Source organism: Serinus canaria, chromosome 1A (assembly GCF_022539315.1).
Source record: "Serinus canaria isolate serCan28SL12 chromosome 1A, serCan2020, whole genome shotgun sequence".
NCBI classification, from domain to species: Eukaryota; Metazoa; Chordata; class Aves; order Passeriformes; family Fringillidae; genus Serinus; species Serinus canaria.
Genome location: NC_066314.1, coordinates 69484001 through 69509220, shown reverse-complemented (window position 1 = coordinate 69509220; position 25220 = coordinate 69484001). Strand labels below are relative to the sequence as shown.

The following is a 25220-nucleotide window of genomic DNA, read 5'->3' as shown; positions in this document are numbered from 1 at the left end:
GGTTTGCTGTAATGAACATGTAATTATTTACTTACACATGCTGAAAACTCTGAAAGCAGACAAGTGAGACAAGTCTATCCCAACAAATTCAACATTCCAGTCTTTAAGGGGACATTCCTCAGAAACAGGAGCTCATCTGTAGCAGTCTGTCAGCATCAGATCAATTTTTGGAAGGATTTGAAGTGACAGAATTCCTGACATGTGGCTCTGCCTGTGGCTTCAGAGAGGCAGGACCTTCAAGGACCTTTATGGTTGTCACCAAAATATCTGGGAATTTAGCTAAAACAAACCCAGCTTAAAGTGAAACCTTTTTACAATGCTTGTAAGATTCTTTTACTGTATCATTTCAAAATGGTAACCCTCATCCAGGTTTACGTTTCCATTCACTTAAAGTTGTTTGTTTTGGTTCTCCCCCCTCAACAAACAACTTATTGGTCAATAAATACTTCACTGAATAGAACCACTGTGTTGTGGTCCTGGTCTCTGACTAGAACCCAAGTGTTCCCCATTTATTTGCCTGGCTGCACTGGAATATCTTCCAGCTTTCTTCTTTTGGCCAATTTAGCTGTTGTCTCTTAAGGCAATGAGTACTCCACAACAGAGGTCATGGCTTCTTACAAACCTGTTCCAGGTTTACACACATCAGAAACATCCCAGGCTCTACCAAAAAATAAACAATGTGGAAATTATAGTTGTTTAGTCCTCAGCTACAGGTCTCACTGTGCAGGACTTCAAATGTCTCTCTCATAATTTGGATTCTCCACAAGTTAGGAAACTGTTTTTCTCCCATTAAACACTCATCTGCCTAAACTCAACACCCTTTTTGCAGTTTTGTTCTCTGCATGATGCCAGTGATTGACAGCCTGTTTTTTAACCTGTTTTTTAACTTCTGAGGAGATGATTAGATCTCCCTTGAGACATGAAGATGTTTTTGTGACAGCTGAATTTTGGGCTGGGTGAGCACAGATTACAATTTGGTTTAGAAATAAGGAAAGCTCTCAGTCTTTGATTCTTTTCACACAGATAGCCAGTCAGGGGCTATTTGTCTAGCTGTACCTTTCAGCTAAATCAGATTCAAACAGAACACTCAGTACTGCTGAGGAGTCCTGTGGATCTGTGAAATTCTCTTGAGATTTTAGCATCTGCCAGTGGTGAGCTGACTGTAAATGAGAAATAGATGTGCATTTCATTTTTAACAGTTTGACTATTCTAATTTTATTGTGCTGCCTCAAATAGCCCTGTGCTGGAACACCTTTGCCAGGTAAGTGAAACTGCTCAGTTCTCTACATTTTCTGGCACACGATGATCTCTGAGGAGAACAATGCAGCTTTTCACAGGCCTTCTTCTAAGGTAGAGTTATATCATGCCACTTATCTCTGCATCTCCCTTCACATTTTATGTTCTGTTGCATTTTCAAAAAATCAAAACTTCAGTCCATGAAACAAGGGCAGAAACAAGGGAAGCTGAACTAGCAAACCTTCCAACAGAAAACAAAAACCCTTGGAGTAGTAAAGGGTATCATGCCAATAATAGGGAAATTTTGTGAGGCAGTTTAAGTATTTTAAAAACAGACAGGAAGAGAGAAGAAATTACAAGAATAATGATTAAGGTGTGTAGTTTTAGCTTACAGATAAGGTAAGCAGGATTTTCAGTTTGTGGTTTTTTCATTCCTTTGAGGGCTTCTAAAGAAAACACCACGTGAGTGTATGAAGGTTAGAAAAAGAAAGGACTAAATGAAATTACAGAAAGATAACAAATATCATCAATAAATAGGACACTCCTTTTCATTTTTTGTTTTCAAGAGAAATTCCCTCTTCATTGTGAGAGGTCACATGAACCCTTCCCAGCCCCACTCATTGCAAAGGTCATGGTCACATTCACTCATTTTGCTTTGGCTGATTGATTGGCAGGTAGATCTGTTGAATTTACTCACAGAAAATACACTTTCAGTGATGCTCATAGAGATTTTCTACAAGAAATTCTGAGTGAAACAACTAAGAATAAGTTTAAGATGTCATGGAGACCATATGGTGAACCATATCTTAGGACAAGAGTAGGAAGAAATTAAGAAAAAGAAATTTCCATTTGAAACCTGTATGATCTAGAAGGTTCTTCCCACCCTAGAGGCAAACTTCTCTGTTACATTAAAACTGAAGATTAAACCATGGAAAACATGATTATTTAGATTAAGCTTCCTGACTAGAGTGCACTTTTATGCACAGAAAACATGCAATATTCTACAGAGTTGTCTATTTGTCCTACTACAGCATTCTGCTGCAGTACCCTCATATTTATTGCCAAAAAAGCTAAAAATGGTTAAAAGCAGTTAAAAAAAATAAAGAATTCATCACATGCCACTGTTTAAACAGAAGACTTGTCTGTTCCTAGCACTGCATGCATCACCATCTAAGTTATCACTAAATTTCATGTATTTTAAGAATAAGCAGTTTTAAAGCTTTATCAGTTACATGTTCTGTACATCAAAGTACCAAATTAATTGTGGAGTGTTGCTTTGTTCTTATCTTATTTCTTTGCCTGAGCCTGTGTTTGCTCTCCATGTTGGTGCAAAACTACAGGCAAGGAACAAGATGCAAACAGGCAAGGTGTGCTCTGCTGCTATCTGGTTTATAAATACTCTGCTGTATTTGTAAATACTCCCTTGGGAGCTCCAAGGGAACATTTTAAATTGAAACAATGACAATCTGATTCAAAAATTCTAAATCCCTTTGGCTTTCAAAGGTATAAGAACCAAACTTGTCTTCAAGGTATCACATTTTATTTTAATTATTGGTTAGATATCTGAACCTCTGAAATGCCATAGCACTCTGCTACATAAAGTGAGAATCAAGAATAATACTGACAGTCACAGGCTGAGGGATACTATAACCAAAACTGTCTGACACTGATTTGGCCCATGGTTTTAAAGGAATGTTCTTTCCTGTGCAGCTGCCCTGAAAGAATTAGAATTCAACAAGAAATCTCCAAGACATTTTTTAAGCCTAACAGAGAGCTTACATCTTCACCTCCACAAGCTTCTTCAAAATGGTTGCAGCCAGCCATGCACTGTGCTGGAAAAAAGACTTACATTCCATGGCTGTTTCCTGATTCTAGCTCAGTTTCCTCATTCCCAGCCATGGCACCTCACAGGGCTGCAGGTGTACTCTAACTGGGCCAGGAAAAAAAAAAGGCAAAAAAAGGAAAAAAAACAAAAAAAAATTTGCTGGTTGGATTAATGAATGTGCTTGGACTTTGCAGTAACTTGAATTGTAAGATAACCTGACTAAAAATTCCCAACTGTGGTTGTTCTAAACACACACAAAACATTGGCCTGCTAGCAGCACATCATAGATGATGGCATTGCTGACCCTGCCCTTGGTTTCTTTCTGTCATCAAGGAAACTCTCTGAATGAAGGAGTGCACTGGTGTTATTTCCCTGGATGCAGCTGGGGAAAGCTCTGACTCACTGAAGCTTGGCCTTTTACCAAGCCCAATAAGTGAAATCAACAGCAAAGTGCACAGGGCACCAAGAAGTTGCTCTGAGTAGGAGGGACTCTCTCCATACTTCTGCCTTAGGGATAATTTTATATTTCAGGCAGCAGCTTATAACCATCCTTCCCTGAAATTAGAGGTAAGAGTGTAAAATCTTTTTTCTCCACTTCCCCCTCCCATCCTCTCCATTGCATCTTTATTGATTAAAGAAACATTAATGGTTTTTTAAATTCCTTTTTTTAAGCATTGGTTTCTGGGGCTCTAAGAAACAATGCACTTGCTCTGAGTACTGGATTCAAGGTTGCAGCTGAATTTATCTGTGAAATGTACCGTGATTGTGTTTTCCATTTATGAAAGTTCTTCCTTTCCACTGCATAAATGAGCATGTTATCATTTGCCTGCCTTGAGGGCTGCCTGCAAAGTGGAAGAGCATGAGCAAGAGAGACAGACTCCAAGAACAAGAAACATCTATTAAAGGGTATCTTTAACTGTGAGGTGAACAAAACAACTTAGAAATTGCAGGAAGTTGCAAAGAGCTTTCCAGTTCAGATTGCTGATGGGAGGATTGATCTGCTGGGCTGTGATAGCCCTCCCTAAGCTCTGGGATGCTGCCTACAATGCCAGGACTCCTCTCCAATGGTTTTCATTTCTCTGTGCTCACCAACAGGTGTTTGAGTTTAATCAGCTGCTTTTTTTGCTCTGAGAAGAAGGATAATTTAAGGTTCCCAAACCAAGGCTTGAAGAAGTGGCAGTGATTTTGAGAATCCTTTTTAAAGAGTGATCTGTGCCGGCAGCACAGATTCAGGTTCTCCTAAAGTCACTGCAAACTGAAACTCCACCAAAGAGAGCATCCAGAATCTGGAGTGACTGGAAACTCTTGGCCTCTTTTATGGTATTGATAAATTGTGGTGCACAGAAATAACACAGCACAGAGCTAAGCTGCAGATCTTGCTTTAGGATTGTAAGCTGAATATTTATGCAGAATCAATTTTACTTTGGAAAAAATCATTGAAGAAAAATGCAAGAGGGCTCTTGCAACAGCAACAACAGCAACAACAACAAAATCTGTCTGAGGAAGTCTCTGAGCTGCAGAACACTGAAAGCTGGGAGAGCAGCAGGGTCACTGTGTTTGGCCCATTTTCACTCAGTTCCCTGGGGAGCTGCTGTTGGTCACCACTGGAGAGAGGATGCCCTACACTGACTTTTGGGCTGACTGAGTGCAGTTGCTCCTGCCAGAAACACTTGTAGACAAAGATCAGCTCTAATTCACTTTCCTTACCCATGGTTTGATAGTGATGGTAACACAAGTCCTTGAAATAGACATGAATGTATGGAGAGAATTTATTTTATATTCTGCTCATGTTTTATATGAACTTGGATCTTTCAGCCGTGTCTTAGCAATCACAAGAAATCAGAGAGCTGTTTCCTGCATGATAGAAGTGAGGAACTGAGTTGATGAGTTGTCAGTGCCAAACATAAAATGGGATAGAGTTGAATGAATGTTCACAACCAGCTCAGTTAAAGAGCCTGTGATCCAAAGTCAGGGAGGGTAAGGGGGAAGGAAGGTTGGACCCTAGCCAGTGTTACTGTACTTCTCTCAAAATGATAGAAAACTGAGAAATAGAGAACTAAGAGAAGAAACCTCAGAAATGCATTTATATGGAAAGTACTCCTCTCCTTCAACCCACTCTCTCAATTTGCATGTATCCAAGTGTCTCAGCAGTTCAGTCAGTGACCCAGACACTTTTGAAAGGAGGCATCTTTAAGGAAATGTAATCCCTGTGTTCTGGAGGTTAGCTTCCCAGCTGTTCATGCACCAGCAAGATATTGTGCCTATAAGAAGGACAGATTTTTTTTTTTCCTAAGAAGATTTGTTCTGTGATGTAAAACTTCTTTCTGCAGTATTGCCACAAAGGAAAAAACCTGGACTGATATTATCTTCTGTGGGAAACTAAAGGGACAAGGCATCTCAGATCCTGATCAGGAGAGAAGTACTTGTTCTTTGGCACAGCTGCAAGTGCCAGCCACTCCCCGTGGTGGCACAAGAAGGACAAAGTGGGGACATCTTCCCCTCCTTTGCATGCCAGCAATCTTTGTGCAGCCAGAATGAACAATGGGTGCAGCTGATGCACTCTGAGAAGCTGGGGGACAGACTGAGTAATATTAAATACTCTCTGGAGCACCTGAGAGGGCTGATACTCTGCACCACACCCTCGTGCAGAGCTGCATCTTCAAAGAGCAATCAAGATCTTCCCTTGTAGAAATGCCACCCAGACACAGAAACAAAATGGGCCAAAAGGTCTGATCTAAAAGCCTGGCAAGCTCTGACAAACCCTGTCAAATTCTCTTTCTACTCTGAAGTCTGGAAGACAGCACACTGCCCATATACTCCTTTCTACATGGATCTTTTATAAATTAGAACTGGATCCAAATAATTTCATAATGATAAATAACAATAACACACTGCCCATATACTCCTTTCTACATGGATCTTTTATAAATTAAAATTGGATCCAAATAATTTCATAATGATAAACAGCAATAACACACTGCCCATATACTCCTGTCTACATGGATCTTTTATAAATTAAAATTAGATCCAAATAATTTCATAATGATAAATAGCAATAACACACTGCCCATATACTCCTTTCTACATGGATCTTTTATAAATTAGAACTGGATCCAAATAATTTCATAATGAAAAATAACAATATTATGCTCCAGAATCTGATTTGTCAGGATCTTTGCTGCCACTATTCCCACTATAAATAAAAAAGACATGTATGCAAACATGTGAAACTGCCAATAGTTCAGACAGAAATCTGGGATACATTAGGAAATATTAGGATATGTTAGGAAGTATTAGGAAATTGCATCCAGGAAAATGATCAGTTTTAGATTATTAAATGGCTATTTTTAATAATCTGGCAGTAAGTGTTTCAAGTCACACTATATTTCCCAAGTAAAGCTTTAGAGGAGGTTTATTTTTCCCCAAAGGTAGAGCATGAAACTGAGATTGCAAAACTGATGCAGCTTGTGCTTACCCAAGACAAGCAACAGCTTGATAAAACAAATTTGCTCAAGCATTTCATCTGCATGTGTAATGCTTTTACAGGTCACTTAATGCAGAACACCTCCCAGGTTTTTGGAGGGAGTGTGGCTGCTGACACAGATCCTGTCCTCTGGAATCTCTGTTCCATCAGGGGGTGGGCTATCTCCAGCATCAAGCAAGTGTCCTGAGCAACAATCAGCCCCAGTGCAGGCAGTGGGGGTGGAACAAGGCACCACAACAGAATTTATTCCACTCACTTCAAAGTTCCATCCAGTCTGCTTCAGAAAGATAGGTTACACGTGGGACTGTATGTATTTACATAGATTATTGTATAATCTAGAGATACATTTCAGTCCTTCTTAACTCCCATTATTCACCTCGTGCCTGTTGAGTAGTTTGAAGTTATGGAGAGCTGTGCAAGTGCTAAGTATTTGACTGATCACCTGTTACCAGAAACTGCCTGAATCTCTCCTGGAGAATGAAAGACTCTTTTCATTATCCTGAGAAACAGAAAACCTTCTCAGCCAAGCAGACATGGCTGGCACACTCAAGGTCATGGCAAGAGCTGCAACTCCATTTTCCCTTTGGCCCAGAGAGAAAGGAAATCCCAGCCAGGGCACCAACCCTGGGCAGGGTGCTGAGCAAACAGCAGCACTGAATGATCCAGCACTTGATCCTCCTGCTTAGCATTACTTTCCTGTGGGAATTGGAAAAACAGAAACTTCCACAGACACTGAAGGATTTGATCTGCAGCCTTGGAAGGAGCTTGGATTGATGTAAAAATAAAGCACACAGACATTAAGCAGAAAAATCATCAACTTATGTTTCTATAGTTGTAGGAGAGAATGTGCCTTAAGTAAGTGAGAAATTGTATTGATAAGATGGTGAAGGGTTTGTAATGAAGTGATGTGGTTGTACAGAGTAACCTAAGAGTTTAGAAGTTATAACAGAGGCATCTGTGTGCCTGTGAGACAGAAGCCTATTGGACAAAAGTGAAGCAAAATTAAGTAAAGGTGATAGGTTAGAAAAGCAAAATAAATTTTGTGACAACTCTCTATTAGTTTAGAAAGTTTTATATTGCCTTGTAACAAAGAACTTGTGACTACTTTGAGCTATAACCAACTGCTTGCTGCTCTAAAAGCTCACAGCCTCTGAGAGTGATGATTATCTGAGCAATGAATTGTTCTTAGCCCAAAGATGGTCCCATCTTGTCCCATCTAAAAGCAGTGACAATGAAAACCTTCTCAGCCAAGCAGACATGGCTGGCACACTCAAGGTCATGGCAAGAGCTGCAACTCCATCTTCCCTTTGGCCCAGAGAGAAAGGAAATCCCAGCCAGTGCACCAACCCTGGGCAGGGTGCTGAGCAAACAGCAGCACTGAATGATCCAGCACTTGATCCTCCTGCTGATCCCTCATTTCCCACCTGGGTGATTTTCCCTTACCTGAAAGTCAGCAGCCCAAGTGCCTGCAGAGGGTGAGAAAAGCTCCAAGCCCTGAGCAGGGCATGCATTTCTGACACAGTGGTTCTGTCCCAGCTGGGGGCACTGCCCAGCACCAGGGGAAGGGAGCAGTTCTGCTCATTGCAGGAGTAGCGATAAAACCACAGGATTCTCCTCTGCTGCTCTGAGAGTCTGGAAAAGAAGATTAAAATTTCAGTTTGAAATTAAAACCACCTGAAGCTTTGTGTAGCCACAAACTTTATTGTACAGAGGGGCCAAGTCACACAGTACAGTGCTTTTCAGCTAAGTACATGTTTTCCTTTGGGTAGGATATCATTTTCTGCAGACCAGCTTTTATAAGAAAAGTGATACTTATATTCTGGATCTGTCAGCCTTAGGTCAAATAGAAATGAACTGTCAAAAGACACACACACACACACATATATATATATATATATGATTATTTCACATTCCAAGCACTTTCAATTTTCTTCTCTGCTCTCTCTATTGTTGGTGTTGTTTGTTTGTTTTTACTGGTTGGTTTGTTTTTTTTTTTGGTTTGGTTTTTTTTTTACAAAGAAGGTACAGTTGTCACTGGGTAAATTATTGTTACACCTATCTGCTACAAATCATCTCTAACTTCCAAAACCAGACATACAACACTGCAAGCCACAGCTTTCATTCCTGCCCTTGCTTTGACTCTTTAATGCAGATGTGTCTATTTTTAACATATTTTCTTTTAAATAATATTTAGGCACATCTATGCACATTTACAAAAACAGGAGCACAGGTACACACAAGCAGAGTGTGATTACCCCTAGTGCTGAAATGAGTTAGAAAAGGAAAGAAAAGCTCCCAACAACTTCTATATTTAATTGAAAATGTTTTACTGTACTCACAAAAAAATAAGTAGAAGAAAATAGAAAGATGCAATATACCAGACTCCTCACAGAGATATTACAAATCTAAATGTCATATTGATAAAATGGTCAGTCATCACACCATATTTCACCACAGCACAATAATTTCTGCCTTATATCATCTGATTTGTCAACAATTCAGATGTCTTTGCCTCATGCATATTAAATCTCAGGCTCTGACACATCAGAAAACAGGAAAATAAATTTCCCTGGAGAGACAAGCTCAGACAACAGCCTTAATTTGATATCAGAGCCTTCAAAAGCAAACTCTTTTTGAGAGTTTTAGAGAAAGAGCAAACAGATCTCCAGTTCATACAAATAATTACTCAAATCAAGAAGAACATTGGTTTTCTTGGTCATGTTTGACCAGGTTGGTGATGCAGCTAGTTAATGTCATAAAACATTTGTGATTTTAAAAAAACCTAAATATTTCAGAATGAGGTGTGAGGGATCTAGTAGGAGGCAGTAAGTAAATAGTTTGCTTCCAGACAAGCATTTAATTATCCAGATGTGTAAACAGGGCTCAAAATCCAAGTGTTTACATTCTTTCCAAGGTTGTCTTCCTTCTATTTGCAATGTTTTGGGACATTCTTAGCCGAAAAAAAATCCTAGCCCCACTCTAACTGTCAAGATTGTGTCATTCACAGCTCATAGAAATGAGTTCCTTTGGCTCTGTAGGCACTTGAGAACTTTTTTTTCCTTTGCAATTTTGAATTGCCAAGTGTTTAGGAAGAGAGAGCAGCAGCACAAAGATGGGCATGTTTTTTTCCTGAGTGAATGTTAATTTCTTCCCTTTAGGAGAAGAAGCTCATAAATGTATGCAGAAGATGAACTTAAGTGTGATACCAATCCTGACTTTCAGCAAGCAGCTCAGGAAAAGTGTCATTTTGGTAATGACTTCAAGAAACAGCTCCAGAATTCACAGCATTTCTTCTGTGACAATAGATAGATCATGTGAAAAAGTCACACACAGAAGAAGAGATAAAAGCAGGCCTGAAACTTCATTGCTGTCTGGTTTCTTGTGCATTGGGATGGCATTCTGCAGGCCAGTCCAGCTCAAGGACCTCCTTCAAAGGATAACTGAGCAGAGATTTCAGCTTTCAAACAGCATCCTCCAAACTAGACAGGCTGCTGTTCAGATTAAAGCAGCTGAAGCTTCTACTGAGCTTGCAAAGGGTGATAAGAAATCAATCCTTGTATCATGTGCTCTAAATAACAGATTTCTCCCTCTGACTTTACTCAGAGGCAATGCCATTTTCTCCTTGCATGCTTTAAAGATCAGAGATGAAATGAAAGGGTGGGTGGGGTAGGAGTGTCTTAAGGTTTGATTTTAAGTTTGTAACAAAGTTTATATAAACATTTAAGACATTTAGGAGGGTAAAATTATTTTGCATACATAAAGGATCTGAAGATTTTTATGCAAATAAGGGCATTTCTTTGTCTCAATAGGGTTAATATGATATTTAAACCTCTTTTTTTTTTGATAAAAGTTAAGTTTATATTTTTTTAGGTGGTGTATCTATTTAGGTGTCTCTAAAGAGGTACACCTATTTAGGTGTATCTAAATTTCCCTCCATATGAGATATATATTAAAATATATAGCCTTCTGCTTAACATGAATAAAACCAAAACACCCTATAAACTAAATAATTCAGCAGTTTTCTGTTCAGGATTTGATTAATCCCTTTAACTAAATGAAGAAAACAGCTTCTCTGAAGGCTTTGTTAGCTGCTGCTTTTTTGGTGGGAGGGGAAAAGAGCAAAAAATGAGTTTAAATGCTTCTGATCTGCTTTTGTTCTTTACTTTCAGTACTAAAGGAGAACAAGACAAAAGGCAAAGAGATGAGAGAGCAGCAAAGGTAGAAAATGAGAATTTCTGTCCCCCAGCACTGATTTTCACTTTAAAGTTTCTCTTCCATGGACAGACTGGAAAAGACCTCTTCCACTATTCACCCAGCTGGAAGGGGATCTAATCACACCTCACTGCAGGATTCTTGTGACCACTGGTAAGCAAACTAGATCCTTTCCAAAAGGAAAAGGGAAGCTGGAAGAGAGGGAAGGAAAGGTAGAAGGAAAATAATGAATGAAGAAAATGAAGATGTCAGAAACCAGACTGGCATGATCCTGTCTTCAAACCAGTCTGCCATCCCTCCACTGGGACACACTGGGCAAGCAGGCTGCACCAGCTTCAAAGAGCAGCATTAATCTCAGATGCAGAGTTTTCTGGGGCTTGTACTTCAAACACAGTAATCCTAAAGGAATCAGAACCTCACATCTGGAATGTCTGCAGGTCACCCAAAGCAGCTGGCAGTAAGTCATGACCTCTCCTCTTGGCTCTCTCTGGTCTGGCTTGGTGATGATGCCAAAGATCAGAGTCAGGGGCTGTGAGGAGCACAGGAGCCATGTGCTTGGTGATGATGCCAAAGATCAGAGTGATGATTGGTGATGATGCCAAAGATCAGAGTCAGGGGCTGTGAGGAGCACAAGAACCATGTGGGTATGTTCACTTCCTTCAGTCCCACTCAACAACACCTTCATTAATCAACATCCAAGAGAGTGGATGAGATTGGAAAAGCTGGCCACAAGGACCAGTGGTCTGAGCCATCTACCAGAAAGAGTCTGAGCTGCTGGGAGGAGCACATGTCTGGAGCAGACACACACTCATGGACCAGGAAGAGGCTCAAGCACCAGCAACCAGCCCATCAGCTGTGGACCTGGAGGGTTTTTATGTGTTTTGTGTGTTTATTTTATGCTAAGGGTGTCAGCAGCTGGGGAGAGCAAGATCTGGGTCCAGATACTGGATAGACTAAGCACGGCTACTGGGGCAACCAATTTTTGGATTCTGTATATAAAAATATATTGTATTTGCATCTATTCCAGCAGCAGACTTGGATCATGACCCTGCAGAGAGGAAGAACAGAATCAGGCTGTCTGTGCTGTCAGTTTTATGGCAGTGTTGGACTTAGAACACTACTGCATTCAACAACCTGTAAGAAAGACAGCCATGCAGCTGCCTGGTTTTAACCACTGTTTCTTCCTTTTCTACCACTGGTTTAAGAATTTTCTGTCCATTCACATATTCCCTCTGCTTGCAGTTGGATGAACAGAAGGATCCTGACAGACTGAGAAAGGTTTCTTGTATGCTCTGACACAGACACCTACTTATTTCAAAGTCATATTTGAGGCTTGTAAGCCTGAAGCATCATCATGGAGTGATGCTGCCACTAAAAAAGCTGCCTAGATTCCTCTCTTTTTCTTGACATATAGACAAAAAGAAAAGAAGAAATCTTCAGATAACCTGGCAATAATGTGTTGGGATAGAAACATGCTACAATTTAAGAGAAAGTATCTCATGAATGAGAAAGGTTGAAAGAATTCCTCTGATACAGATACAACAGAATCTACAGGCTGGATTAACAAAATACCAAAAAATGGAATTGCTTCATTCAAACCCCAGATATGCTACCCTTCCCTTGATGATTCATTTACTAGACCACCTTTGCCTGTAAAACAGGAGAAAACAACAAACTATGGGAAAACATGGGACTACCACAGCCTTTCCTCCAAGGACCTGAATTTAGCACAGCCTAAACTCCAGACCAGTGACTTTGAGTGGTCTCTTCCCTTCATATTCCCACAGAACCCAAAACTGTTGTATTAGGGATGTTATAGGATCCACCCTTTGCTGCTCCTTTCTGAAACCTATCCATGAATTTGTGTTCAGCCTTCACAAACGTGGTGATGTTGTCATCTGCCTTCACAGCTTTGTGACAGCAGATTTTAAAAGCTCACCACTGACTGTCTAAAGAAGCACTTTATTCCATTTACTGAGAATTTCTTTCCTGCTTGTTTCATTGAACATCCCTAAGTTCAAATACTGTAGGAATTGATGAGGCATTTACCTTTTCTATCACCATCATGATTTTACAAAAATTAATTGTATAAATTGTGGACATCCTCTAGTCTTCTCTCCAATCTACAGTCCCAGCCTTTTTAGCTTCTCTTGGTCAAAGAGAACCTTAAGACCTCCCATGATATTTGCTGCCCCTCTCTGAACACTTTCCACATCTACTGTGTCCTTCCTGAGTCTTGAAGACAAGAACCATGCGGCATTCTCAATAAAATGGACATCAAGGTTTTCAGTAGCAGAGAAAGGGCATGAGCTGCCTTCTTTGACAAATTACTTTGTACTTTGCTAATTTCTTAATGATCTTATTCCTTCTTACTGAAACCACATTTTTGCCAGGGTAACAGAGGTCACAGGCAGTGGGTTTGAAGTTCTCTAAATCATTCTGAAGCATATTTTGCAGGTGGATTTTCACTGTCACTGTGGCTCTTCATAATAAAATACTGAGATCCCATTCACATTTTAAAACAGAATAACAAAACCTCAAATCACAGATCCCCTGGTTAATAAAAATAATTTAACATTTTGCCTGTCTTTGTAAAAATTCAGTTAAACATAAAACGCAGCTCTTTTTTAAAATAAATTAATTTTAAAAAACCCTCAAACCACCAACATAGAAATCAGCAGAGAAAAATCTTCTTAACAGATACATCATATCCCACTGAGAGTGCTGAATTAAGTTGTTTAGTTATTGCAGAACTAATGCACCTTTTGACCTTTGATGGAGGATTAATTCCCACAATTAACTGCCATTAGTAAAATGGCTCTCTGTAAGCACCTGTGCTCCTAATTCCACTCTGATTACACCCAAAATTACTTTATGCAGTGCATAATCCTAATTGGTAGTACAACACTCCTGTAGCAGAGCATACTGATCTGCCTCAGTTCAGAGTGTGTTTTGTACCACTGTGTCTTTATCCACCTTCTGGGAAAGCTGAACTTTCCATACTTCTTTCCTCGCTCATAACTTGAAGCAGATTTTTCAAAAGCCATTTCCCAGCTCCATCTGAAGTCTGAGTGTTTAATAACTAAAGGAGGCCAATTTCCATGGAACCTAAAGGTGTTCTTGCTAATACTGATACAGATGCACTGCATTACCTGAAAATCTCATGTTTTGAATGAAAAATTAGTTTCTTGCCTCAAAGACATGAAAAGATCTATAATAGAAAGGGAAAAACAATCCTTTTCTAAACTGATAAAATGCACTGCCACCTCCAGGGCCTTATTAGGCCTTGATGTGATCTGTTCTTCCATTCAGAGGTGTTACTTCTCAAATCAGCCAAGCCAGGCTCCTTCAGAGGAAAATTTTGTTTTTAACAAATTGGATCCATTGAATTGTGATCGACAAGGGAGGTACAGCCCAGCAAGAACCAGCAGGGTGAGGTGGGGACAACTTACAGCAAGAGAGAGTGTCTCTGTGCAAGTCTGGCAATGTGCTTCAGGCACTCTTGGGTTGGCTCTACAAGATCACCTCTTCTTTCTTCAGCTTCGGGTTTAATGAACTCCAAATCAGCTTCTGGGAAGTCAATCTTCATTTATAAACATGAAAAGGAAGAGGAAAAATAAAGACAGAAGGGTTTTAGCAATGTGTAATCTCCAATACAAATGTCAATAAATGTTATCTTGGATTTGTACAGGGAGTAAACAAAGTATGACAAAAGGAAGGGGGATAATAATGTGAGGATGCTCACTGTATGTAATATGTTACTTGAAAGTTTTGGTGATAAATTCCATCCACAGAAATCAGTGGAACCTAACTTCCCTGGGAACATTTCAGCCACCATATTACAGTCTTATCAGAGCTGCATAAGCTCAAAACTGAAGCAAATTCTTACTTTTTCCTTCTTTCTTTTTTTTTTCTTTTTTAATGAGATGATTCTCAAATGGAAACCTTTCATTAATGTAGGTTTGTTTTGTTTTTTGAAAAGTGAGGCTATTTCTGATGTGTAGTTTGTCACTGCAAGAGATGGAAATCAGATTCCTGATTTCTCTTCTGGATGTTCAATTTATAAATATATTGTACAGCATCAACCAATTTTCCATTCTCACACATGCTTGTCAAAACTTAGGGATAATGTTTTTTTAAGATACAGAGAAAGCAAAAGTTCAACCAAAACTACGAAGCTTGAGGTACTTGATAATCTGAGTAGATTTATCTGAAAATTCAGATTTTTCTTCATAATTCAGCTCCGTTTGAATCTATCTATGGTCTATTAATGCACCCCAAAATGTCTAATCTCTATCTAATTTTTAAAGTAAGTATTTCATATGCATCACTCTTCTACAAGTTAACAAATTTGTTCCCTATAAAACACTCAGTCACCTCGCAAAACTGGATCATCTTTAAGGTCTCTTCCAATCCAAGCCTAGATTTTCTGTGAAAATATATATTTACAATGTTTCCAATGTGATTCACAAATTGTGATACTGCTATATGGCTGGGAATAACTGAAAATGAGGGGGGGCAGAATGAGAAATCCTGTTTGTTTCAGTAGATATAAATTAATATATAAATTAATAGCTATTTACTGTCTCAACTTCCCTGAATTATTAATAGGGAGATCTATTTTAAGGCATGGTCTTGGACTGAACTCTTCAGAAAATCCCCATTTGTCTGTTAAAACAAGGCTATTTTTAGGCCAGGCTCATTTATCTGTATTACCTGCTTTTACATTTCATTGGCTAACAGATATTAGGATATTTAAATATAAAAACCAAATTGGCTTTATCCTTGAAATACCCAGTTGCTAACTCAGCCTGGAAAGGTGACAAAGCTACCCTGCAGGCCTGATGTAATTCTTAGAGTGGCTGCAATGGAAACTGGATTTTAGTTTGGGTGGTCTCCATGAGCTGTGGGAACACCCCTTCTCCTTGCACTCTGCTAGAAAACAAGCCTTTGCTTTGCTTTCTGGCTTCCTCACCTGCAGGGTGGCTGAGGTTGGTGTCTCAGTGCTGCAGATGCCCGGGGTGATCAGTGCTGTGGGGAGGATGCTGCATGGTGCCAGGCTGAGCAGCACGGTTCCACGGAGCAGCCTCCTGCAGGAAACAGGGAGAAACACTGCCCTGGTAATCACTGCAATCCCACTGCAGCCATGCAACTGCAGAGCTCAAGGGACAGGCAAAAGGAGAGCAAACCCTTTATCTTTATGGGACTAGTACCAATCTGGCCTCAGCCAGTAGAGGATTTGTAGGGATGCCCTGATGGAGGAAGGAATGATGCATCTGACTCCATGTTCTCAGAAAGCTGATTTATTACTTTATGATACTATATTATATTAAAGAATACTATACTATACTAAAGAATACAGAAAGGATACTTACTGAATGCTAAAAAGATCATAATGAAAACTTGTGACTCCTTCCAGAGTCTCAACACAGCTTGGCCAATGAGTGAAAACAACTCCCAGCAGAATGCAATGAAACAATGACCTGTGGGTAAACAATCTCCAAACACATTCCACATGAGCACAACATCGAGAAGCAAATGACATCAGAATTGTTTTCCTTTTCTCTGAGGCCTCTCAGCTTCCCAGGAGAAAAATCCTGGGTGGAGGGATTTTTTTAGAAAATGTGAATGCCTCAGCAGAGGTGGCATCTTGGTGGTCTCACTGCCAGAGCAGCAACTCTGCACTTGCAGGGTTCATGAAAAAAATCCCTCTGCCAAAACATTCTGAGTCAGCTCTGCACTTTACCACCAGCTTCTTGTGTGACAGGGGCTGCCCTTTAAGCCAGGTGTAAAAATAAGGATAATACCTAATTCTAATTTGGAGGGCAAATATGGTGGAGACTGTGAAGCATCAATACACTGTAAAAGGTTGAGGGCAGCAAATTTATTCTCCAAAAAGAAGAAACTCATGGCTATCTACTGCATCCATAAGGGATCCTTGCTGATTTTATGTGTAGGTGGCAGGGAGGGGGCAGTATGATATGAGAGTCTATAAAGAGCTGAAGGGAGTTTGAGTGGGACAGTTTGTACCACAGGTGCCACATGGAGTTTTTGGACAGATGAAAGGTTATGGTCTGAAGTACCAGTCTTTGCACTACACCTACAAGAAAGTCTTATCAGTAAAACAGGCATGTATGTGGCCAGCAGATAAGAAACCCAGCCTGATTTGGAAGCACAACCCAGTCTAGAGAACTTGAATAAAATGAGAAAGTTTGGGTGTAAATCCTAAGCAAAACAAACCAACTCAAGTTTATATTGCACTATCATACACTGGCCTTACCCCTTAATTTGTCTATATCTTAATGAGTAGTGAGGTTGGAAATTTGATTATGTTCAGCACCTCTTCTTTTACTGACAAATAATTTTTATTAAGATCTTTTTAAACACTGCTCAGTCAAAACAACTGAGAGAATCACTAGACACTGCAGCAGAAAAAGCCAGCCAGTAAATGAGGTCTGAATGCCCATCTTTCACCGGGGAGGAAGATGTCAGAGGTACAAGAGACACCAGAGGGACTATTTGATCCCAGCAAGAGTTTGCCACATTGCTGTAAAGAAAGTGTCTTTTGAATTGCAAATTGAAATAAATTGCTTAAAGTCATCTGAAGAAGATTGAAGAAACTCCCACAAAGTGACTGTTACACTCAACATAAATGAGCATAAACCTAATTCAGGACTAATTTTTCTTTTCCACTTCTTGAGCTGTTTGTGTAGTTAGCACAGACATTTTTTTTTTTTATTTTATTTTTTTTTTTGTGAGAACAGAGCTCAGGAGGATTAAAGACAGTTATTTTCTGAAGGTTTTTTGCAGCTGTAGGTGGATTTGCAAGGGAATGGAGACAGAAAAAGCTGTGATATGAACAAGATACTTGGAAGAAAGCAACTGTGTGATATGAAGTCTCTCTCATTTAGGTAATTGATGTGAATGAGGACGTGATCAATGGTGATTCAAAGAGGTTTTCCTGTGATGTGTGCTCAGATGACCTTTAATAAATGAGTTGCATCTCTTCAACTAATCCTTTGTTGACAAAGATTTACATCATAATTTGAACTAATTGGCACTTTTGTTAGAAGGGAGAGGAGTAGCTGAGAATAAATGAACATGAAGAGTAAATTACCCTTTTGAGCTCTCATTACTGCTAATCACTTTCATATTGTGCTCTAAAACTATGGGGGCCTTTAAAAAAGAACACATTCAGTGGATTTTTTTTTTCCTGGGCAACCTGTTCAGACAAATATAAGAAGTAGTACAGACCTCAGAGGTGCTGTAGATGTGTTTGAGACCTTCCTAAACTCATTATTTCAACTCATTTACACCTCAAACAGATGTGGCTAAAGACTGTCCAGGAAGACAAAGAAGAATTGTTGAAGGCAGATGGGCTTCTCAGACATAAAGAATATTTAATAGGAAATCAAAAGTCATGAAAAGAAAGCAATCTTGTATTCATGGGGTTCCCAGATGAAGGAAGGAATGATGAATCTGACTCCATGTTCTTAGAAGGCTAAGTTATTATTTTAAGTTACTAAATTATATTAAAGAATGCTATACTAAACTATACTAAAGAATACAGAAAGGATACTTACAGAAAGCTAAAAAGATAATAATGAAACTCATGATTCTCTCCAGAGCCTCCACACAGAGTCAAAATAATTCACATGAAACCAATGGAACAATCCCCTGTGGGTAAACAATCTCCAAACATTTTCCACATGGGAGCACAACACAGGAGAAGCAAATGAGAGAATAATTTGTTTTCCTTTTTCTCTGAGGCTTCTCAGCTTCTCAGAGAAAATCCTGGGTGAAAGGATTTTTCAGAAAATAGGAATGTGACAAAGTAAAGCAAAGCAAGGAATAAATTTGCTTCTTCCCATGGGCAGGGAGGTGCTCAGCCACCTCCAGAAGAGCAGGGCCCCAGCACAGGTAACAGTGACTTGGGAAAACAAATGCCACCACTCCAAATGTCTCTGCTCTTTCTCCTTTATCTCCCTCTCTTTATACCTTTAGAATGATGCCCCATGGTCTGGAATGTCCCTCTGGTCAGTTGGGATCATCTGTCCTGGCCATGTCTCCTCCCAGGCATCCCCAGCTTCATTGCCAGTGTGGCAACAAGAAAAGCAGAAAGGCCTTGGCTCTGTGCAAGCCCTGCTCAGTAACAAAACCATCCCCACATTATCAACCCTGTGCTCAGCAGAAATCCAAAACACTGCTCCATACCAGCCACTGGGAAGAACATTAATTCTGCCCCAGCCCAAACCAGCACACCCAGCCAACTTTGGGGCACTACAAGCACAGTCAGTGTTCCTCAGAACAGTCAGCTTTTGGACACAGAAATGGAACAACAACAAGGGCCAAGGGGATGAATGAAACAGGGAAAAGATACATCATTATTTTTAGGAAAAGAAGCAGGTGAGAGGGCAGGATCCACTCAGAAAATGAAAGAATTATCATCATGAGCAGGACAACCATATCCTTTAGTGAACAGACAGATTCTTCTCTCTGCAGCTTGGTTCTGCTGATGAGCTCAGGAAGGTCACTCCTTATCCTGCCTACCATTCCAGTTTTTCCATCCCTGAGGTGAGGGTAATGACCTTTTATAGACTCCTAGAATGATCACAGGCACAGAACATGGCTTTAACAACTTCACTATCAAGCAGATCAGAAAGTGAACATCCTGCTCTGTGCCTACTGCCATTTATTCATTTTGGAATTACACAGGTTCCCTTCTCTTGTTTATTACTGGAGCTAAAATAACCTTCCCACCTTGCTGCAGAAAATGACATTGCTATTTAAAGGCAGCTCAAGTTATCCTAAGCTGACAAAGTCAGCCTTATGCTCTGAAGCCCCATGGCAGACTTTCCCCACAAGAGGAAAGTTTTGCTGCTTGCTCTGTCTGATTCAGAAATACCAAAATAAATTGTGGTAGAATCAGTGAAGCCAGAGCAATGTGGGGGAACTGTGGGGGACATTGAACTCCCCAGCTGCCCCAAAATGATGGATTTCTGGTTTGTTCATCAGCTCTGAACCATGAAACTGCTCAGCCCAAGAGAGTAACACAGCTTCTGATGGGAAGGAATGGAAACCTGGCCAACAAAAAGCTTCCAAACCCTTTTTGAATTGCCTCTAGCATCAAATGAGACTTCTTGATACACAAGCACCACCAAAGGCTCTACTGGCACTGATTTAGGGCTGCTGTCTGAAATCAACTCTCTGACAAGGCTGAGAGCAGCAGATATGATGGCTCACCTACTGGGCAAGCAGGCAGCTACACTCATTACCATCTTCAGTCAGAGGAGGATTACTGCTTAGGCTGAAAAAAAATGGGAATATCAGGGAAAAGTACTGTGTAAAAATAATGTAAGTGTTCCCAAACCTGACATTATAAGTCTCAGAAGTTCAGAGTTGAGGTTAAATTGAAAGGAAATGCAAAAGCTGCTAAAATATATAAAAAACCCTTTTCCATATCTTATGACACAAGCAGTTTTAATTCTGCATTGGAATGATACTGTGAGATAACTCCTTTATTATAATTACAAATACCACAGAGTTGTAAAAAATTCAAACTAGAGACAATTTTCAACCACAAATTAATGCTAAATGTACTGCAGACATTTATAAGGACCACAACCTCCATCCCCACAGTTTCTAGTTTAAATACCTTCCCTAAATTTGTAGGATAAATTTGTAAGTGATAATTATATTGAGTACAAAATTATTCCAGACTTCGAAAAAAATTTTGCATTTATGTTCCTGATTACTTTGTAATTTTTGTTCCAAAAATATAAAGTCACAAAATTTCCTTACAAGCAGTGATTTTAGAGTAAACAACTCCATTTAGGCAACGCTTGGAGAATACTTTCAGGAAGTTTGATAAGCAGGAATCCCAACACATGTTTGGCTAAGGCTACAGTGTGTATCCAGCAGCTAATCATGTTATAAATCTGCACACTGCAGGAAAACTGTCCCAAGAGTGCAAGATAACACCAGAATTCAGGAAATAATGTAAATTAAGCAAATTTGATGTTTGTTAAACATCTGTTCACTGACAAGTCTTTAGCAACAACAAAAACCCTAAAGCTGGCCAAATTCTTGAGGAGGTTTTTAGGTATTGTGTGGTTTCAAAATGGGCAAGGTTAGAAGAGATTGCAATATAAAAAAATAAATAATATGCTTTAAATAAAGAGCTGGATTTGTTTCTTCATAAATGTATGTATATATACAGTTCTCATCCATCTGATTAGTATTTTTTAGAGGAAAATGGGAGTGGTAAACTCTCAGCAAATAACTGCAGGCCTTTGATCTGGCAAGAGATTTCAACACTGTTGTGTTCAAAAGCCTGAGAAACCTCACACCTCTTGAAACAGATGAAAAGAATTTCTATACATGTTAATTTCATGTTTTTTAATCTTCAGTTCAAATTAAATGTTAAGTATTAAAATATAAAGATGGGATGTGATCATACAGTGAAAAGAATTATTTCAGCAGAGAAATTAGACATAAAATTTACAAAGAGGAGCAATTTCATGGTCTTTTTATTAAGTGTTCTTTTGCTCCAGATCAAGATTCTAAGATATACCTGGGAATAAAAAAACCCTGTTTTTCTTTTCCTTCTCTCTTTAACATAAGCCAAATAACTTTGAATAGAATTTCTGTGGTTTTAATCAGACAATGACATGACAGGACAGAAATGAGGAACAGTATTTTAAAAAAACATGTTTGACATTTATTTTCTTTTCCCAATGTTTGACAAAACAATCTATTTTTTTCTTTTTATCAAGCATCTGAATAGGAAAAGAAGAACCACAGTCTGTCCTTATCTGCACTGACCCTGAGAAGAGACCAACTGGGACAAGGATTTGAACCAGGATGTTTGATGACCCAAGCAAATACCTCAGGGCAGCTGGCTTCTTCAAAGAGCTTATTTCTGTCCTTTCCCCAATAAATTAAATTCTAGACATAAGAATGTTAAGACTTTTTTAGAACTCAAATTCACCTCTCAGGAAAGTTTTATTTTTAAAAAGTGTTATTTTCCAAGCTAGAAATGTTTTGTCAAAGATTTTCTGGTCAGATTTCTTTAATCTCTTTCCACACATTCACAGAGTTTGTTATTTAAAAACCTTAATACCATAATCTTTGCAGTAATACAAGGTGCTCTTGACATATTAGCATGACACTGGAAGTACAAATCTTTTCTTGGTACAGACTTCCAAGTTCAGAAGCACTCTATTGAAATAAGTCTGGAAAGTTTAGTTGCATTCCAGCAGCAAGGGGAGTTTCAGGGCAATTCTGATTTTCAGACCAGTCTGTCTATCAATTGAAATCACAGAGAATGAATAATCCTCTGGAGCTGTGGTTGGCCAGAGGAGAAAAAGGCATTTAGGCTTCTTTGTGGTAGTAATTACTGTAATTGTAAATGACACAGCTATCAGATGAGGGGGTGTTGAACGTGCTATTCCCAAATCATTCCTGCAACAACTCAACCTTGATTTCTGCTTTGAAGGGTCACTTCAGCAGTGATCTCTCCAATTACACAGCAAATGAAAGGAAAGTGGCCCTCCATCCTCTCACTGTGCTGATTGTGGGTTCCAGGAAAGAACAGAGCCATTTTGCAGTCAAATTTTTCAAACCATCAGGGTGGTGTGGGCACCTAACAAAACCCAATGTGCTTCCTCTGATGGCATACATGAAAAAATATACCTCACAGGGAGCTGAGGATTTTCAGGCCTTCCAAAAGTCATTTCTTTTGGACTTGAAGGCTGGAAAAGAAGAAAACCTCCAGAACAAAACCACCAAGATCTGCATTTTGTGATACAGACAATTGTTAATTGAGGTCCTCAAGAACAGAATTCTTGTATAGGAACTTCTGGAAGTAAATGGGGTAAGTGTTCTCTCATTAAATTATCATGCCTCAAACACATTCCGTGCTTTCTTTAAAAATGCATAGACAATGGAAGAGTGAAGTGCCCTTCTTAAGGCTAACTAGGAAAGAAAAGTAACTGAATAAATGCTCCAGCAATCCTTGCAGCAGAAATTTGATTCATACCTTTTTCCTTCCTTCAAGCGAAGTGCTCTACAAACTAAGTCACAAAAGACCAGAATAACCTTGAATTTCTCTGAAAAGATGGAAAAAAGCATCTAAACCAATCCAAACAATTTCCTACACCTCTCAGATTAAAAGCTCAAGGAAACACAAGGTCTATCAAATGTAGCAAATTAATACCTGCAGTCAGATTTTTTGTTTTATTTTGTTTTGAATGGTGATTGCCACCATGCAGAGAAGTAGATTGAGATGTCTCAAGATAAGGAAAAGCTACAACTTAGAGGCTGATGCTCATGTGGAAATTTGGGGGGTTTGAACATCTCCCTCTATTGCACTGAGGGTATTGCAGGGCTATGGAGCCCAAATAAAAAATTCCTATCACTGCAAAGACTCAGTCTAAATTCAGGTGTCAGTGCTACTGAAACATATTTAGAGCAGTGCAGAAAATTTACCTTGGGTATTTGTACATCACTGCAGAGACACTCAAACTACAAGGACCTTTAAACCACTGTTACATTGTGTACTGTGCAGAAAGAAGTGGTCAGAAAAGAGAAGAAAGCTTCTAAAGTGGTGTGGAGAGTGAAAAGTGCTCCTTGTGGTCACCACAAACTGTTCCAATTTCAGCAGAATGAATGTGTGTGAGAACAGAAAAAAACCCAAAAAAACCAACCATTATGAAGAAAGAGAAAGTGTTAAAGAGTCACCTAAAACTAGAATAGGAAGGAGGGAGAGAGGGAAAGGGTGAAGGGAGGGGAGGGAGGGAAAAGGAGAGAGGGAAAGAGAAAAGAGGAAGGGAGGAAGGGAAGGGGAGGAAAGGAAGGGGAGGAAAGAAAGGGGAGGAAAGAAAGGGGAGGAAAGAAAGGGGAGGAAAGAAAGGGGAGGAAAGAAAGGGGAGGAAAGAAAGGGGAGGAAAGAAAGGGGAGGAAAGAAAGGGCGATGGACAGAAAGGGGAGGACAGAAAGGGGAGGAACGAAAGGGGAGGAAAGAAAGGGGAGGAAGAAAGGGGAGGAAAGAAAGGGGAGGAAAGAAAGGGGAGGAAAGAAAGAGAAAAAAGAAAAAGAAGAAAAGAAAGGGAGAAAAGAAAGGCAGGAAAGAAAAAAAAAAAAAAAGAAAGAAAAAAGACACCCGTGGATGTGGCTCTTACTGGCACATCCAAAGCACTTTGCTGTGAGTGACCCTCTCAGTCTTTTTATAGGAGGTCCTGAAATGAGTAATTTTGTTTTTTTTATATTTCTCCCAGGTTGTAGTCTCCAACACTATTCAAGAAGGGTCTTTTCTTAAGGTCATACAACCCCAGACTTACTCTTTTGCATACAATGGGCAGCATGTCCAAGCCAGCACTTCTGTATTTCTCGAGGCACTGTTCACTCCCAGCAGTTTGACTGTCAGCATAGTCTCCCTTGGAAGAGCCTTTATTCTTAGAGGGAAGTTGACCCTAAAAGAAAACCAGAAAAAAAAAAGGTGAAATATTTGAGCATTCTTACAACAAGTGGGGTTTTTTTCTACATTTTTCTACAAGTTCTAACACAGGTATGGAGCCATAAATTACAGAAGTTGCACCCTGAAGGAAAATGCAAGTGACAGATCCCTTCAATACATTGATGAGTATTGGCAGCCATTAACCTGAGTCACAGCATTTGAGAAGAGCAGATAAAAACTCATTCACTTCAGGAAGAACTTAATTAAACTTTCCTCTGGAATTACCTCATCAGTGAAAGGCTATTTCACAATAAGGAGCCTGTTAAGGGAGAATTGTCAAGCAGCAGCTATTGGCTGTCTTGTGTCTTCAGAGGAAAACACCACTCAAAAAACCAAGAGTTGCTGAATGATAATCATTCCCTTGTTCAGGTATGCTTTGGTGGTGTGATGTGTCTTAACCACAATTTAAAAGCAGATGCTGTCTTAATAGCAATGACAAGATTTGAATTTTTAGTGAGAAAATTCATTTTTCATCAATATTCATCTCAACTTCGCATTGAACATTAGCTTGCTTGGTCATTCAGTTCATTTATACAGTTTATGAAAATGTATCTAAAATAATAACTTGGAATTATTCCAATAAACCAGACAGTTTCATGCTGTATGGAAAGATCACATGTGTAATTACCCACACAAGTCTGCATTTTATTTTTCCTGAACAGATAATTTTCTAGCCTTTTCCATGTATATTCAGTGGGAGCTGGAATTTCTTAAGCAGAGAGTAAAATTAATTACATTTTTTTCTGTATAAACAAAATGAATATAAGGAGCTAGGAGCCAAAAGGATTATTCCACATTGATAATACAATCATTAAGAAAACAAAAGATCTGCATAAACTGGAGATTAAGAAAACAGACTAAAAGATAAATCTGAGTAATAGAGTGACAGAAGAATGCAACTCTGCAATTTTAAAATGATATAGTCACACTTAAGCAGCAAGCAAAAG

General features: G+C 39.3%; 1 protein-coding gene across 2 annotated transcripts in view; it reads right to left on the bottom strand.

Annotated features, from left to right (window-relative positions):
* Window positions 1–25220, bottom strand: part of PIK3C2G (phosphatidylinositol-4-phosphate 3-kinase catalytic subunit type 2 gamma) — a 206320-nt gene that overhangs the window by 115293 nt on the left and 65807 nt on the right. For both annotated transcript variants that reach the window (XM_018919832.3, XM_030238643.2), the window contains 4 exons: window positions 24098–24229; window positions 15733–15847; window positions 14210–14340; window positions 7989–8177 (listed from right to left, as the gene is read on the bottom strand). In XM_018919832.3, coding sequence (XP_018775377.2) covers window positions 7989–8177; window positions 14210–14340; window positions 15733–15847; window positions 24098–24229 — 567 coding nt within the window. The remainder of the gene's footprint in view (window positions 1–7988; window positions 8178–14209; window positions 14341–15732; window positions 15848–24097; window positions 24230–25220) is intronic.